Source organism: Calypte anna, chromosome 4A (genome assembly GCF_003957555.1).
Source record: "Calypte anna isolate BGI_N300 chromosome 4A, bCalAnn1_v1.p, whole genome shotgun sequence".
Lineage (NCBI taxonomy): Eukaryota > Metazoa > Chordata > Aves > Apodiformes > Trochilidae > Calypte > Calypte anna.
The window spans coordinates 3,978,175-3,991,420 of record NC_044248.1 but is presented as its reverse complement, the minus strand read 5'-3'; the positions used below and the strand labels follow the sequence as shown (position 1 = coordinate 3,991,420).

Sequence of the window (13,246 nt, the reverse complement as noted above, 5' to 3'; positions counted from 1 at the left end):
CCTGTGTGATAAAATCATATTGGATCTTTAGGAAGAATAATAGTGTGAAATATTCTGTGGTTTATGGTGTCATTCTAATTTCATGTCTATGCAAATTAAGAAGCTGAACTTATCCATGGAAGACTTTATCTGTCTAAATATACTCAGAGATGTGATAGGTTCAGTTTTTAAAAAAAGGTCATTTTCTGTAACCTGGTATAACAATATCTTCTACAACTCTTTCTCTAAGTTAAAATTGCCACAATTTTTCCAAAGACCACTGGCCATTCAGACAAATGTAGATATCATTACTGCCACCTATTGTTACAAGCAGAAAATTGAAGATATTTTCATAGTCATTTTTTTCCAAATGGAGATAGAATTGTAAAATAACAAGCTCGTTCCTGTTGAGCTGATTTGTGAATAAGCATCTTTTTGGTACCTTCGTTGACAGCTTGATTTCCTGGTTAGTCCAAGTCCTAAGAAAATCCAAGATCTTCATGGACACCTGGTAAAAATAGTGTTAATTAAAGAGAAACCAGAGCCACAATAATGTTTAGCATCACAGGAACTTTATTTCTATAAATCTATGTACTACAATCCCAAGCCTTGACTCAAGTGTCCAGACACTCTCCAGAGGTACAGGGGAAGAGGTGGGGTCTTCACAACAACAGTTTTATCTTGTATACATGGTAGAGAATTTTCTTGGTGCCACACAGAAGGAAAAGGCCCCAAAGGGTGCTAGATGGTTGGGTAATAATATTCTGATTAGTATCATGTGAATCCATGCTACTGGATAATCAGTTGGAAGTAGTTATGGCTTTTTTTCTTTCTACATCAAAGCCCCAGGAGCTGAAATTGCAGAGAAAACAAAAGAGGGAGAGAAAAAAAAGAAATAAAAATATGAATGAATAAAATATAAAAGAATATTTTAAATAGACCAAATAAAAAGTTTTTAGGTTTTTTTACAAGGCCTACTGACTTGTTGAGTACCTCAGGTTCATGAGTAATACATCACAGGTTGTATGACTCTTTTATTTCCTATTATTTATAAGTATATTATTTGGGATTGCACATTACAGATTCTTGTCAAAGGTGTTTCATTTTTATGGAATGATTTCATAGCCTGAAACATTGACCCACTCCTTTTATACAGAATCCTGTGGAATTCTGTTAATTTCTAGATTTAGAAGTTCCCTCAATGAGCACTGAGAGATTTGAACATATAATTAAAATATCACAAATCTCTAAAACCAGAGCACCTTTCAAGTTGTAACGTTAGTCTGAGCCTTTCCTGAAGGAAAGAATTAATTTTTTAAGACATCTGATATCTATCTACCCAACATGAATATGTTTAGTTGTAAAAACAAAATAAATCTTCTACTGGAAGCTGATGATTCTGAAACTTTATCTGGTAAATACCTGCAAAACTACAAACTTAGCTCCATGCCTTTTTAGTAGTCTATAGCAGAGATTTATTCTTTTTGTCTTGATGGAGATGGGACTAAGTTCCCCTGGATGGAACGTAGGCATATTTTAGGCTTTTTGATATTTCAGACCAGAAGAGGGCATTGGAAGTGATGCCCTTGGACATCCAAATGGAGCATCCAAACCAGGCTCCAGGGAGTGCACATGGAAACAGCTGAGTTGATTGAATGAACTGTTGTACCCTTTGCATGGACATCGTGGTGAAAAATAGCAGTTTATTTTGCTTTCAAGCAGAATTAGTGAATTTCAGCTGTGTGGAGTTTTCTCCTTACCAAAGACAGAAATATCTTTAAAAAGTGCATTTCTTGGTGCTCATTCCTATACAAATTACTCAGCTCAGCAAAAGCCATGCAGCAATAAATTAGCTGTGTAACTTGTTTTAAGTGCGAGAAGATCAGCAAGTTAATTTTTTTTTTCTTTCATCTGAATCATTTCTTTCTGCATTTGCTGTCCACACCTAGCACCAGGGGCTTTATTACCAGGCAGAGTTTCCCCATTCCTGTTCCAGTCATGCACCATGAACTGTGAAATCCTATTTCTCAACTTAATAACCTTGGTGGCTTGGGTGTCAGATGTGGTGGCTGGTGGAAACACATCCAGATCCAGACAAACCTGTGTCCACAACAAGTTTTTCTTTACAGCCCTCTCACAGTCGAATACTCCACCTGCTCCAGCTCATTTCCAATTTTACTGAAGTCCCTGGATTTCAAAATTCCAGAGATTCACAGAATGGTGTCGTGTCAGGGCATCCATTAGAGCAGTGACAGAAATCTCTGGAAGTCTTTTTTTAAAAGGACCTGGTGAGATCTAAGTGAGGAGTCTGTGAACTGGAGAAGTCAAAATTCTTTCACCTCCATCCCTCAAGAACTCGGAAGGTCCTTGCTGTGGTTTGTTTTTATACCACTGAACCTTTCTTGTGTGTTACTTGAAATTGGGAAGGATGTTTGTCAGGGACAAAAAGCTAAAGAGATAAATGATGAGGTGAAAGCAACAGGGAATCCTAGAATTGGCTGGGTTGGAAGGGACCTCAGAGATCATCAAGTCCAACCCTTGATCCACTCCCGCTGCCGTTCCCAGCCCATGGCACTCAGTGCCACATCCAGGCTCTTTGGAAATATCTCCAGACACGGAGAATCCACTACTTCCCTGGGCAGCCCATTCCAATGCTTGGTCACCCTCTCCAGAAAGAAATTCTTTCTCATCTCCAACCTAAACCTCCCCTGGCACAACTTGAGACCCTGCCCTCTTGTCTTGCTGAGAGTTGCCTGGGAAAAGAGCCCAACCCCCCCCTGGCTCCAACCTCCTTTCAGGGAGTTGGAGAGAGTGATGAGGTCTCCCCTGAGCCTCCTCTTCTCCAGCCTCAACACCCCCAGCTCCCTCAGCCTCTCCTCACAGGAATTCTGCTGGATCCCTTCACAGCCTCCTTGCTCTTCTCTGGACCTGCTCCAGCACCTCAATCTCCTTCCTGAGCTTCCTGAGGGGCCCAGAACTGGACACAGGACTCAAGCTGTGGCCTCCCCAGGGCTGAGCACAGGGGCAGAATCCCTTCCCTGGACCTGCTGGCCACGCTGTTCCTGAGCCAGCCCAGGATGCCATTGGCCTTCTTGGCCACCTGGGCACACTGCTGGCTCCTGTTCAGCTTCCTGGCAATCCAGACTCCCAGGTCCCTTTCTGCCACTCTGTGCCCAGCCTGGAGCTCCCCATGGGGTTGTTGTGGCCAAAGTGCAGGACCCGGCACTTGGCCGTGTTGAACCCCATCCCGTTGGGATCAGCCCAACTCTCCAGTCTGTCCAGGTCCCTCTGCAGAGCCCTCCTGCCTTCCAGCTGATCCACACTGCCCCCCAGCTTAGTGTCATCTGAGAATTTGCTGATGATGGACTCAATCCCCTCATCTAAATCATCAATGAAGATATTGAACAGCACTGGGCCCAACACTGATCCCTGGGGGACACCACTAGTGACCGGCCGCCATTTTGATGCAGCCCCGTTCAGCACCACTCTCTGGGCCTGGCCCTCCAGCCAGTTCCTAACCCAGCACAGGGTGCATGATTAAGGCTGTTTCTTGGTTGGTACCCTGAAGAAGCCAGCTCTGTGCTTTATTTAGAAATAAAACATCTCTGCCCAAATTCATCTCTAGTTTGCACAGTGCCTAATATTAATTGATTTTACCTTCCTCCAAAGCTTCAACAAATTAATTTGCCATAGGACTGCCTTGCTATGTATCCACTCATTTAGGAGCTGCACACCTTGGACATGTATTAGTTGGGAATTTCAGTACCAACTGGGAAGGAAATATGGCTACATGAGAAAATCAGAATTTCTTCACATTTATTTCCATAATCAGGAGAAATCCCTGGATAATGTATGATGTGATTGAGTGCTCTGATATAGTGATGTCTCATGGGAACTTGAACAATCCGTAGCAGAAACATATTTTCCAACTTACTGCTATTTTTATGGCTGTTAAAGACAGTTATGCAGCTAATATTAATCTTAATGAAAATTGTCCAAGGCTACTCGTGTCACATTAGTTTACTGTTATGTGCCAGGTACATGATTATGATTAATGTGAATTGATATTAATGTGAAACATTGGTGTGCCTAAGCCTTAAAAAAAAAAAAAAAACCTAATAAAAACTGAGACTCTGCTCTGGTATGTTCTGCAGTATATAAAAGGCTTATGAGCAAACAAGAATAATTTAATATTTGAGAGAATCAGCTACTCCTTAAACTGAAGTTATTGGAATTGTCCTTGCATGACTTTTTAGGTTTTTATCAAGAAGTTTTGGGGAGTTTATTGTGGTTTTTCTTTAAATGGTAACAGCTGTCTTCTAGACTTCAGTCCTTGTATGTATTCAGTCAGTGCAGACTCCTGGTCTTCACACAGCATTCCTAATATCCAAGAGCACAAAAAATGCTTATTTTCAGTCATGATTGTTGGGACTATTTTGACAAAGAGAAGGCAAAGAGCTCTAGGTAGGTTAAAAACTAGTTTGCATGAATTTCTGTGCTCTTCAAACATTTTTTTTCCTTCCACTAACAATAGGAACTTCAAATGCCTATTTCTGTATAAGGAAAAAAATATTAATATAGGAAGTAAGCTGCAGAATTAAGAAAAAAAGACCTGAAGTTCAGTTTTTCATTTATCTTGTGCAACACAGAGACAGATTATCAGCACTTAAGAGAAAAGAGCATGTGAAAAACTATCAGATTTGAAACACAAAACTATTGTATTTGAGACAACTTCTATTGAAGCCAATGTAATCCTCCCATTGACTTCAAGAGCCTGTGTCTGGATCTTGCTTTTTTTCTTCTTTCTGAGAATGCAAAATCCATCTAATTTAATTTCTCTATTTAATATTTTGAAATCACCTCTGAGAAATAAAAAAAAAAAACCCCAACCCTTTGCATTCTGCTAGGGCATAGCCTGCCTTAAGTGTAAGGCACAGTGAATTTTAGTGATACAGATTTAAATCTGGGCTCAGCACATCCAGACTGTGCTGGGCACAAGGAATTTTGTGACCCAGAGTTTTATTATCAGTAGGCTGTGGGTATTTCCCCTGCCCCTGGAGGAGGTTTGTTAGGGGTTGGTTAATGCTGGCTGGGGGTTGTAGGAAGCTGCTGAGTTGCTGCTGGTTACTAGATGGGTGGGTGGATGGTTGGTTGGTTGGGGTGGGTGGATGGATGGATGGATGGGTGGTTGGGTGGATGGATGGATGGATGGTTGGGTAGATGGGTGGCCTGTCTTCTGTTTATTCAACAGAAAGCACTCGAAGGCTGCTTTGAAAAATCTACAGTTTCATTTCAGGGGTTTGCACACAACTGAGCTTTCTCTCAAAGTTGCCTTTGGTTAATGAAGAGCTGAACCCTCAGTGGTCCCTGTTCAGAGAAAATCAATCAGCACTAGAAAGTGGAAATACTCCTAAGTCATGCTGGGAAAACTGCTGTCAGCAGAAATGCTGGTAGATGTTACTGTGGGATTTTAGAAACTCAAGAGAATGAAAAACTGCTCAAATACCAGACAGAGCCTCCAAGGCAAAGAGTGAAATCTGTCAGACATCAAGCTGCAAGAATGTACTTTGGATTTTTGCTGATACCCAGTGATGGGTTAGGGGGTGGGACACGTGAATTCAGACCCTTGCAGAGCTGTTATAACTGAGATGTTTCCTCTGGTAATATTAAAAAAAAAATCCTGCTTGGATTGGCAAGGAACAGCAGCCCCTGTGTTGGAAACACATGAAATCTTTCAAGGAATTGAGGAGAAAATAGAAGCAAAAGCAAAATATCACAAATTGGCAGAAACCAAGCCTGTGGAATATTTTCTGCAAAAATATAAATATAATAAATAATATATAAAAAATATAATAAAAGAGGTGGAGAGTGTCAGTTTGTCAGCTCTCACAGGTTTAAGGAAAAGCATAAATCCTTGTGCTTGGCATCATTATTGATGTGTTCCAAAAAGCTGAAGGGAAAACAGCATCAGTACTTGCTGTGGAAGTGCTTCCCTAGATCAATTAGATTAATCTTAGCTGGAGGTACTCTAGCTGGTTGTTCTGTTATTCACATCAATGGCTAAATCTTTGCTCTAGAAGCCTCTGAAGCATTTTTAAGCAATTAGGTCTTGTAGCAAACAGCTTGAGTTGAACTCTCAGCTGTAGAAATAGAGCCCTGATTCTTCAGTTCACTTCAGCTTCATGAAATATGAACCTTGGTTTCATGTTCTAAAAGCAGAGAGAAAAAACCTATTGACCATCCAGATACTATTTAGTACTTTCTATGACTGTCACATTGCATCTTACAGAACCCTTCTGGTAACTAAACACCCCTAATTTATTTATTTTTAACCCCCACAAATTGTTTTTTATCATTACTTTCTTTTCATTGTTTTCCTTCAGATGCTATGAAACCAGGTAACCCAAAGGGCCTACTACAGCATGACACCTGCTTTATTAATTTTATTTTTCCAATATTTTTCTGTAACCTATTTAGAATTAATTATCACCCATGTGGAGGGGCAGTCAATGAACCATCCTCTGCTTTTTTTTCCTTGAGAAAACTGGGCAATTCATGGTTGGTTTCACCAGCCAAAGCCCTTTCATTTCTAAACTGATGTTTTGAGTCCAGTAGAGCTCAATAGAGATTAAAAATCAGGTTCTGCTTGCTAATTGGTAGCAATACATGTGAAACTTTTTTGGGGGCTGCTCTGGATTTCAAGCTTTAAAACAAATTGCATTCACATGGTTTTCAATCTTCTTTTCTAGGGATCCAACCTACATAAAGGACCCAAAAGCATGACCTCCAGAAGATGATTTATGGTTATTAATCCCTATGAGTAATTCAGATTCTCCTCTTCTCTTGTCCATATATAATTTATGCTTCTTCTACCTTAAGCTGGCACTGGCAATTTAATCACCCAATTTTGCTTGCTCCTACTGAAATTTCTCAGAGGCCTCTTCAGATGCAAAAATCTCCATTTCTTTACCACTTCATATAGCTGATAAATATTCTCTTACACCACTCCAGTGCTCAACTGCAGAGCATTTCAAGTTTAGCCTCCTTTACTGCTGTTTATTCCTGTTATTTCCATCACAGTCATTCAAGCCCCACGACAGAATTTAACATGTGGATGTTCTGCATGGCTGCAATGACCAAAACCAGAGATTCATTAAATTCCACACATCCAGCTCTCTCCCAGGTCTCTTCAATCTTTCATGAACTTCGTTCTAGCCAAAAAGAGTGGGGCATAAGAACGATGAATTTTGATAAGTTATTTTTCATCGACTCACAGATCAATTCAGCCTGGAAGAAACCTCCAGAGGCTTCTAGTTTAAAGCCAAAGCACAATGAGAATTAAAAATCAGACCAGGTTGCATAGGTTGAGCCAGTCAGGTCTTGAAAACCTCCAGGCATGAAGACTGAACAACCTCTCTGCTGCTTTACTTAGAAATCTGCTTCTGCCCCGCTTAGCAACACCAGAAAGAAGCATTGGTGGAACTGGTAATTAAACCTTCAGATAATTGAATCTGAGTCCTTTATAATCCTTTATAGGGTGAGCCTTTCCAGTGAGTTCAGGGGACTGAAGTTGTGCCAGGGGAAATTTAAGTTAGATATTAGAAAGAATTTCTTTCTGGAGAGGGTGATCAGGCATTGGAATGGGCTGGCCAGGGAAGTAGTGGATTCTCCGTGTCTGGAGATCTTTCCAAAGAGCCTGGATGTGGCACTGAGTGCCATGGGCTGGGAACTGCAGCGGGAGTGGATCAAGGGTTGGACTTGATGATCTCTGAGGTCCCTTCCAACCCAGCCAATTCTAGGATTCTATGATTCTATGATTCTGTGATTCTATGACTCTAAGTGACATGACCAATGGACATGAGTCTGAGCATCCTGGTCTGGTGGGAGATGTCCCTGCCCATGCAAAGGACTTGGAAATAAATGAACTTTAAGGTCCCTTCCAACCCAAACCATTCTGTGATTCTCCTCCATGCAGAGGGAATATCTTCAAGCATTGGATGCCCATGCAGCTTGGATATTATAGAAGATGCAAATACATTATTTATCACTCTTTCCTACTTGGAAATTATAGGCAGCATCTTACTGTACTTTCATCCTTCAGGCAGCTTTAGTTTGACATTGGTAGTTAAGGCAGTTGAAAGCTAGAGATGCTTTCAGAGGCAACATCAGCAAGTGGCAATTAAACTGTGATTTTTCCTTTTTTTTTTTTCTTTTTTTTCTTTTTTCTTATTTATTCACACCTCTGAGTTTCTTGGGCCAGGTGCTATATTAGTTGTGCCTGGTCCTGTTGCTGAGCAAAGACTTTGAAGGTTTCTCTACTCCCATTTCTATGTTCCTCTGATTTTCCTGTGTGTAAAAAGAGTTGGGGTAGCACTGGTGCAGACTGAGAAAGTTGTGTTGATGAAATCAGTGTCAAGGACACTGCCACAGCTCTGGTGGTCACTGGGTGGTGAATGGTTGGAGGGCAGCCCAGGGTTTCTGTGGATCCAAGCTGTGAGTGACTTTGCAGAAGTCTTTCAATTTCTCTCTCAAGCTGGTTCAAGACACTTGAATTATGAAATTAGTGGTTCAAATCATTCTCTTAGAAATGGACGGGTGTAACAGGAGCCCCCTGAAGTTAAGGCCCTGAATTTCACACTCTGTTGTCTGAACGTGCTTGCTAAGGGGAAAAATACTTTCTGCAAAACTGATGTGTAGTCAAAACCTGAATTTCACTTACTTAACAAGTTTGAATTTAAACTGCTTAGCTAAAGAGGTTTTATCTTTTAAATCCACCTTCCTACCTAAACAGTGTTTCTGCTCTTTAAAAGAATTTAACTAGAGTAGGTATTTAAAGGAAATGGCTGTCTTTTGAGTAACAGATGCTGCAAGCATTCTGCATCCTTCCAGTAACTTTAACTGCAATGGTCCCAGAACTACCAGGTCTCCCCATTGACCATGTTGAACCCTCCCTGCCCTGAACCCAGTGGTACAAAAGAGCAAAGCAGTGTCCTCCCTCCTCTAAAAAGTCTTTGGAACTTCTGAGAAGCTGCTTCTGGAGAGCTTTAAAATGAGGACAACCACTGAGTGGCTGGGAGATGTTTGTCCCCCTGTACTGGGAACTGGTGAGGCCTCACCTTATAGATCCTGTATTTATTCCAAGAAGGGCATTGAGGGGATGGAGTGTGTCCAGAGAAGAGCTACAGAGCTGGGGAAGGGTCCTGGAGCACAGGCTGAGGGAATTGGGATTGTTTAATCTGGAGAAGATGTAGCTGAGGGGAGACCATGTTGGTTTCAACAGCTGCCTGAGAGGAGGTTGGTGTGAGGTGGAGTCATTGATGATTCCCCAGGATGAGCCAAACCAGGGACTGATCCATGCTGGCAAAGGGAAGAGATGGGTTTCCTCCAGAATAAGTCTGCACCCTAAGCAATGCTACTGGACCAAGAAAGAGTTTTTTCCATGTGGAAAGAGTGGTCAGGAATTGGAAGAGGATACTCAGGGTATTGGTTTGGGGTCACTATCCAAAAAAACATGTGGATGTAGCACCTGAGGAGATGGTTTAGTTGGCTGGTGGAGATGGGCTGGAAGTTGGACTTGGTGATCTTGGAGGTCTTTTCCAACCTGAATGATTCTGTAAGAGGGTGGGAATGCCCAGCAATGGTTGGATGCTAAGTGCATCCATCCTGACAGCAACAGGGCTGGAAGTAACAGAACATGAGCTTGGAACTCAGCTCTCTGGGGCTGTGTAGTTACCTTGTGCCAAGAGCAGAGCTGAGCTGATGCTTCAGCTCATCAGAATCAGCTCAGAACCAGCTGGAATGGGCTGCCCAGGGGGGTGGCTGAGTCCCCATCCCTGGAGGTGTTTAAGGCTCCTTTAGATGTGGTGTTGGGGGAGAACTTTGTGGATGTGTGGGGATGATGGTTGGACTCAATGATCCCAAGGGTCTTTTCCAACCTGAAAGATTCTCTTATCTCCATCCTCCACAATCTCCAGCATAATTCCTGCTGGTCCAGACAGCCACCTGGAGCTTCAGGGGCTACAAGGAGAGCTGCTGGACTTACCCAGTGAGCATCAGAGAGGCTCTGCACTATGTGAGTGTGCCTGTGAGCACAGGGCTGGCAGAAAGGGCAGATCCCTGATGGTTTCCATTAAATGATTTCTTGAGACCCTGAGGCAACCAGGCACCTCCTGGATACAGATCTTCCATTTCAGCTATGAAGAATAAAGTAGGTAATCTTGAAAACCAAATCCCTGCCAATGCTAACCAGATGAACACAAACCCACATGAAATGGAAACCTAGGGAGCCTCTTTATCACTTGTGTTTGCTCTGGGCAGCAAGAAGATGTAGATAAAAATAATTTGCCTTTATTTCTGAGATGCTTTTCATCAGTTTTGTGATGATTAAAGGGACTCAGCCCTCATAAACAGATGGGGAAAGCTTTAAAACTGCAGGTTTTCTTTGGGCATGAGATGTAATGCATTCCTTTCCTTATTTTACAGGGACATCAAGCCTGACAACATACTACTGGATGAGCATGGTAAGTGAATATTGACTCCTTTCTTTCAGAAATTCTTGAGAATGACATGCTTTGTAAATCAGCTCCCCAGCTCAAGGACAAAAAAAAAAACTACTGGAGAGAGTCCAGCACAGGGCCAGCAAGATGGTTCAGGGACTGGAGCATCTACCCTGTGAAAAAAGGCTAAGAGGGCCTTGGGTTTGTTTTTTGTTTTTTTTTTTAAAAAAAAGGAGGCTGAGGGGCATCTTATCAATGTTTATAAATATTCAAAGAGTGAGTGTCAGAAGGAGGGGTCTGGATTCTTCTCTGTGGTGTCCAGTGACAGCACAAGGGGTAATGGACACAAACTGGCACACAAGAGATTTAAATTAAATATGAGAAAATACTTTGAGGGTAACACGAGGCTGGAATAGTTTGTCCAGGGAAGTTTGGGAGTCTCCATTCCTGGAGATGTTCAAGACCCACCTTGATGTATTCCTCTCACACCAGTTCCAGGGAATCCTGATCTATCAGGGGGTGGCACTGGGTGACCCTCAGAGGTCCCTTCCAATCCCTGACCATTCTGTGATTCTATAATTTAGTTCTTCAGGCCCTTAAGTGTTAATGTTCCCTGGAGATAAACATCAGCAAATAAGCATAGAATAGAAATCTCGTGCCCTGAAGTCCTGCTGATGTCATTCAAGATGTCAAAGGCAACATGAAATGGCCAGGAGTGTCTTAAATTTTTGATTGACAGCCTTTGAAGTAAAATTGCTGTTATCCCTCCTTGCTCTTCATCAAGGGGTCAATTACTGCACAAAATCAGCCTCTTCCAAGAGCTTGCCCATGGGGGTTAAGTATTGGAGAGAAGCAGCTACACCAGAGTGAATGCTGCAAAATGAAGGGGTTTTTTGTGTGTGATCAGCCACAGAATTATCTGCAGCCAGCTTGGAAATTCTGGGATGGAAAGCCCACTTTTTTTTTTTCTGCAAAACATCAGAGTGTTGTGCTCCATCGCAGCACACCTGCATTGGTGAAACAACCAAGCTGCTCCTGACTTGCAGACAGACCTTGGTCAGCAGAATTAATCAGCTTGTGGATCCTTGGTTCAAAGCCCTGCTATGTGATTAGGAGATGTAATTCTCTCCACCTGGATAAGGATCCACACACTTCAATGCACTACAGGAGGTGACAGTCAGTAGGAGAGGTGTCTGTACCATGCTTGTCACCAGAGGCTTCCTTTACAGATGACTGAAAGACATAGAGATGTTTTACATCATCTGAGCTATTTTAGGTGTCTGCACTACACACCAGTGTCTGTTCCTCTTTGGTGACTAATACCTAGAAGTTTAAAGATCAGAGAATCTCAGCATCATGAAATCATGGAATGGTTTGGGTTGGAAGGGACCTTAAACTCATCCAGTCCCAACCCCCCTGCATGGGCAGGGACACCTCCCACCAGCCCAGGTTGCTCCAAGCCCCATCCAACCTGTCCTGAGACATTTCCAGGGATGGAGCAGCCACAAAATCATTGGGCAACCTCTGCCAAGGTCTCACCACCCTCATAGGAAAGAATTTCTTCCTACTGTCTAACCTAAATCTTCCCTCTTTAAATTTGAAACCACTGCTCCTTGTTCTCTCACTACACACCCGCGGCAAAAAACCTCTCCCAGCTTTCCTGTAGGACTCCTCCAGGTACTGGAAAGCCACTCCAAGTTCTCCCTGGAGCCTCCTCTTCTCCAGGCTCTTATCCTCTTCTCCAGAACAACCCCAACTTTCTCAGCCTGGCTTCATAGGGGGGATGCTCCACATCTCTTATTTTTGTGTCTCTTCTCTGGACACACTCAAAGAGGTCCATATTGGGGACTCCAGAATTTAGATTCTCACCTCAGAGCTGTATGTTTTGCAAAATGCTGTCAGTGGAGTACATAAAAGCCTTGATTAAGCCCCAGCTACAGGCTGGGGACAGAGGGGCTTGAGAACAGCCAGGCAGAAAGGGACCTGGGAGTCTGGATTGCCAGGAAGCTGAACAGGAGCCAGCAGTGTGCCCAGGTGGCCAAGAAGGCCAATGGCATCCTGGGCTGGCTCAGGAAGAGCGTGGCCAGCAGGTCCAGGGAAGGGATTCTGCCCCTGTGCTCAGCCCTGGTGAGGCCACAGCTTGAGTCCTGTGTCCAGTTCTGGGCCCCTCAGGAAGCTCCGGTGGAGATTGAGGTGCTGGAGCAGGTCCAGAGAAGAGCAAGGAGGCTGTGAAGGGATCCAGCAGAATTCCTGTGAGGAGAGGCTGAGGGAGCTGGGGGTGTTGAGGCTGGAGAAGAGGAGGCTCAGGGGAGACCTCATCACTCTCTCCAACTCCCTGAAAGGAGGTTGGAGCCAGGGGGGGGTTGGTCTCTTTTCCCAGGCAACTCTCAGCAAGACAAGAGGGCAGGGTCTCAAGTTGTGCCAGGGGAGGTTTAGGTTGGAGATGAGAAAGAATTTCTTTCTGGAGAGGGTGATCAGGCATTGGAATGGGCTGCCCAGGGAAGTAGTGGATTCTCCGTGTCTGGAGATATTTCCAAAGAGCCTGGATGTGGCACTGAGTGCCATGGGCTGGGAACTGCAGCGGGAGTGGATCAAGGGTTGGACTTGATGATCTCTGAGGTCCCTTCCAACCCAGCCAATTCTAGGATTCTATGATAACATCATTTTTACAGCACCATCAGGCTTCACTTAGTGCAAAAATATCCTGAATATATGCACCATAAATATGCCAAGCTGTAGAGGAAGCATAACCAATTCACCTGATATGACTC

General features: G+C 43.2%; 1 protein-coding gene across 2 annotated transcripts in view; it reads left to right on the top strand.

Moving 5' to 3' along the window:
• Positions 1-13,246, top strand: part of STK32B (serine/threonine kinase 32B) — a 120,614-nt gene that overhangs the window by 70,963 nt on the left and 36,405 nt on the right. For both annotated transcript variants that reach the window (XM_030449902.1, XM_030449901.1), the window contains exon 4: positions 10,462-10,499. In XM_030449902.1, the coding sequence (XP_030305762.1) occupies positions 10,462-10,499 (38 nt within the window). The remainder of the gene's footprint in view (positions 1-10,461; positions 10,500-13,246) is intronic.